Here is a 5,000-nt window from a genome sequence, read left to right on the forward strand (position 1 = left end):
ACAATTTTCCAGAGATGCCAATCAACCTACCATGCATGTGTTTGGACCAGGGGAGGAAACCGGAGTACCCGGAGGAAACCCCCGAGGCACGGGGAGAACATGAAAACTCCAAACACACAGGGTGGAGGTGGGAATCGAACCCCCGACCCTGGAGGTGTGAGGAGAACGTGCTAACCACTAAGCCACCGTGACCCCAGAAGTAATAAAAAATTGTGCATGTAAACTTTTCTATTGTCTGTAACTTCTCTAAAACGGAGAGCTGGAGGTTGCTGTAAAACACCGTACGGTGTAACACACACACACACACACACACACACACACACACACACACACACCTTAAACAAATGATCTGATTATGGATTACATCCAAAACACACCCTTTTTTTTACCCCAACAAAGCATTACTACTCCTCTGGGTTAGCAGGTCTGAATATTCTATGAAATTTCCAGCTGATCTTCTGGGAGTTTGGATCTATGAGTATTTATTATCTACTTCTTCCAGGAGCAGAGAAGTAAATGCTCTTTAAGTGAAATGCTGGTGCTGGAGGTCGCTCTGCATCCTGAAATAACGCGAGGCACATTTCCAATTCAGCTTTAATTATTTAAAGAGTCCATACACCACCTGAATGGAGGAATATAATGACTTCAGACTAAAAGGTTCTGCTCAATCTGCATTAATGACTCTGTTCTCAAGAAGAACGTCAAGCTTCTGAATGAACCGACCCGGATGTGCGCACGTCAACCCGCTGGTAGATAAATGAAGCGTTCGCAGTACAGAGTTAACACAATTACAGTAACGTTGACTAACTCCAGAAGGTCCTTAATAAGATCCTTTACATAAGAGTAGAAATTTTAGTTCAATTCAGTTTCTCACATCAGTATTCAGACCTCCGTCTCATTTACGGCTCATTCCGAGCTCCAGCGAGTTTATCTTGCGTGCAGCCAAGCAGTATAAATAATATACGACTCTATTCACCGATTTTCATAAATTATATAAATTATACGTTCCGCACATTTTTCGACTTATTTTCATATTTTTTTTTGCTTTAAAAGTTCTGCTCGTGTCTAAACATGGTGCTGCAGATACGATGAAAAATAACTTTAGCCTGCAGGAATGTAATAATCTGATCAAAGTTCTAAAGAATGTAGAGAATCGGGCTTAATCCTGCGCTGAAATCGACTCTGAATACAGGGAACCTTCTCTGTGTAGATCTGGATTTTTGGTGTAAAGACTTGACTTTACTTTATTCTGACTTTCTTCTATTTTTTCCTCCTCACTGCTCAGGTGGGTGCTGGATGTTTTCAGACTCAGACTGAGAGAACATCTGTGGAGAAATCAGACCAACCTGCACAGCACCAGGTACATAAACAACTCCACAACAACAACAACAACAACTAGGATGATGATGATGATGATGATGATGATGATGAAGATAAAATCTAACAAATAAATACTTATATAGACTCAGGTCATCTCTTCATAGCACGTTCATAGCTACAAATTCTAAATGTTAGTGTTACGATGATGAAAAAACAAACAAAGATGACTCAAGTCAGACATGTTATATATGTCTCAGTATGTGTCATGACAGGTTATAAAGCGGTTATAGCCTCGATGAGTTATATGAGCTGTTAATGTTGATGTTAAAGTCATTATTTCTGAAATGTGGTCATGAATAAATGATTTTTCGAATTTTTAATGAAATGCGTAGATGTCATGCCGAACGAGCCAATCAGAACCGAGTATCATCTGTAAACATATTCTATGTCATTTCATACAGTAAATCTCTTAATTTTATAAAATGTGCATCATTACGACAAGTCAGCTTGTGAACGAGCAGCTTCCTGTTAGAAAGATCTAGAAACACCTTAGATATTGTGGCTGATGTGGTAGCTCAGTGTTTCAGGTGTTGGACTGTCAGAGTTCAAACCACAGGTACACCAAGCTGGCACTGCTGGGCCCCTAAGCAAGGCCCTTAAACCCTTAATTGCTCATTTGTATAAACTGAGTTCAATATAAAATGTATGTTGTTCTGGATAACGTCGTCTACACGATGATACCGATGAATCAGGGATGTCTCTTGGTTTATGTTACATTACAGCCCAAAACACTCACATTACCTGCACTTGGGCTACGAAACTCATTCTTTAGGATGTTATTCAGGTTATTTTAGTGTTTGTTGACAGAGTGAGAGCTTTACATCCCTCGGTTTCAGCTGAGATCACGTTAAGATCCACAATCTTCTCATGAACAGATGATTTTTCTTCTCGTTTCTTCTCCTTTCTCTAATGATTTATTATTTCCTCTACCTCACCTGTACAGCCAAGGACTGTGAAACACACCGAGGTGCAGATGTCCATGAACAGCAGGAAGATGGACGGAGGAACGAAGACACAGCTGGACAAACACGACTGAGACACGACTAAACAACACAGCTGGACAAACACGACTAAAAGACTTGGCTGATTTTTTTCCGTGTGGTATTGGTTTAATCAGTTTAACTCCCCTGACCTGTCACTCACAGAGAATAGAAAGCACACACACACACACACACACACACACACACACACACATACAGTGTAATCATCACTGCTATTGTAGAGAAGGAACCCAAATGTCCGAGTCTGACCTGAGATCCAGCAGCTTAGTACAACGGCATGCACTATAGACTTCTAGGTTTCACGTTTATAACAATACTGGTCTTTTCTTTTTTCTTTTTTTTTTTTTTTTTTTTATAATAACACATCTGTTTTTTTCTCCTTTTGAGTTTTTGGATATTTCTCCAGAGATTGTGGACATCTTTCGATTTGTGGTATTTGTAATTGAGAACTTTATGGACTTGCACCACAGGCCAGAGACGCATTTACTCGATAGACGAGCTTCTGATTCGCTTGGCTCTCAGACACGGTTACGGATCTGACATCACACTGGTTCGGATTTAAATTCCCCAGTGCTAAAATTCCTCTTAAATTCAACAAGGACAGATGATGATGATGATGATGATGATGATGATGATGATGATGATGATGACGACGATGTAAAATTCGTTCTTTTTGTGGTGTTGGTCATCTTAATTTAAAACTCTTCCCTTTTCTGCATACTTAGTTTAAATGGAGTAAATCGAGTTGGCTGGCCAACTTTGATCACCGAACAACCAGAAAGCTTTTGGTGCAAGAATTTAATGAGAAAAAGGAAAAAAAAAAAAAAACAGACTCACAGTGAGTCGTCTCCCTGAGAATGATGTGCCATGCACTGAGGACTTAATCTACTGCTACATGTCTCAGTTTCTCTACCTTCCTGTGTCCTTTCAATAAAACCGTGATTTTCACTAAATGTGTGAATAAATGATTCTTTGTGGAGGAAAAAAAAAAAGACTCATCACTTGATCAATAGACTCTTGTGTGTATCGGCTCTGCCTTCGCTACGACTTTCCCCAGATGTGACGTAAAGAATAATTATAATAATAATAGTGATTAATAAATTCATCTTCATCTTCTACCGCTTATCCGAACTACCTCGGGCATCTATCTCAGGCGTCATCGTCATTTTTTTATCCGTTCGTAGTTGCGTTTAATGTTGAGGAACGTTCATGTAACAGGTTCCTGTTGTCACTTCCGCCTTCTTCTAGTTAACATGAGAAAAAAGCTTGTCCTGTTACCATAGAAACCTCAAAGAAGTGTCAGTTTGTCTGTCCTGACACTAGAGACTCCTTCCATACTGTACGTGTTAATTAAACGCCAAGATCGACACACGTTTATAAACCCGTGTACAAGGAGCGACCACTGTACGGATTCCTGTGAACGAGCTATTGTTATAGAAATGATGATGTATGACAACGAGCGCATTCATTCATTCATTCATCTTCTACCGCTTATCCGAACTACCTCGGGTCACGGGGAGCCTGTGCCTATCTCAGGCGTCATCGGGCATCAAGGCAGGATACACCCTGGACGGAGTGCCAACCCATCACAGGGCACACACACACACACACTCTCATTCACTCACGCAATCACACACTACGGACAATTTTCCAGAGATGCCAATCAACCTACCATGCATGTCTTTGGACCGGGGGAGGAAACCGGAGTACCCGGAGGAAACCCCCGAGGCACGGGGAGAACATGCAAACTCCACACACACAAGGTGGAGGCGGGAATTCGAACCCCCAACCCTGGAGGTGTGAGGCGAACGTGCTAACCACTAAGCCACCGTGCCCTCCACAACGAGCGCATTAAATATATAAAAAACCTTTGATATGTAGCTGTGTTACTGTCAGAGCTGCTATAGAGAATTAATTATCACCTTCTGACCAATCAGAGTCCAGAACTCAGCATGTGGATATAAAGAGACGTTACATACAGTACAACACAGTGCCAATTATCTTTTCATCCAGTCTGGTCAGGTTGTTCAACCTTCTTTTTGTTTCGTCTGTTCCTCATGTGAAGTTTTGCATTAAGTTCGTGTTGCTCGAAACCCTTTAATGAGGCAAACAGAGTTGTGGATAACGAGCAGTCGTGCATCGAGGCTCGGAGTTTGACCGAGAAAATGCAGAAATAGACTATAATGAAACATCGTCTGATAACTCCAGATGGTGAAGTGTGACGATAAAACACATCAGACGATAAAACACAACCGCCTTTAATAAAGCAGTACACCGGGAGTGAGCGTGGCTTCACTGGAAGAAGAACAAATCGTTTTTTATTAAACTGTAACAAAAACTGAAATATAACATAACCAATACTAGAGCTGCAAGCAGCGATTGATGGGGCCAAGCACCAAGAGTGCAACAACGGTTCATGAGTGTGTTGTTGTTGTTGTTTTTTTTTTTTGCAGGTCAGTGAATTCACATAATTCACATACAGTGGAATTATACAAGAAGTCTATAAAGGTTCCTTGCACAACGACGCACGCCGGAGTTATAGCACTCTTCCTTCTTAAGAGCCATAATGTTAATTCATTGGATCGTTTGAGTGAAAGTTTAATACAGAACATTGATATT

General features: G+C 40.9%; 1 protein-coding gene across 3 annotated transcripts in view; it reads left to right on the plus strand.

Moving 5' to 3' along the window:
- luzp2 (leucine zipper protein 2) overlaps window positions 1–3,317 on the plus strand; it is a 91,297-nt gene extending 87,980 nt beyond the window's left edge. For 2 of the 3 annotated variants that reach the window (XM_060878520.1, XM_060878521.1), the window contains 2 exons: window positions 1,286–1,360; window positions 2,324–3,317. In XM_060878520.1, the coding sequence (XP_060734503.1) occupies window positions 1,286–1,360; window positions 2,324–2,416 (168 nt within the window). In that variant the 3' untranslated portion in view covers window positions 2,417–3,317. Of the gene's footprint in view, window positions 1–1,283; window positions 1,361–2,323 lie in introns of all 3 variants that reach the window. The other variant, XM_060878519.1, reaches the window with a different exon arrangement.
- Window positions 3,318–5,000: the final 1,683 nt, after the last annotated feature.

This window comes from Tachysurus vachellii, chromosome 9, assembly GCF_030014155.1.
Source record: "Tachysurus vachellii isolate PV-2020 chromosome 9, HZAU_Pvac_v1, whole genome shotgun sequence".
Classification (NCBI taxonomy): Eukaryota; Metazoa; Chordata; class Actinopteri; order Siluriformes; family Bagridae; genus Tachysurus; species Tachysurus vachellii.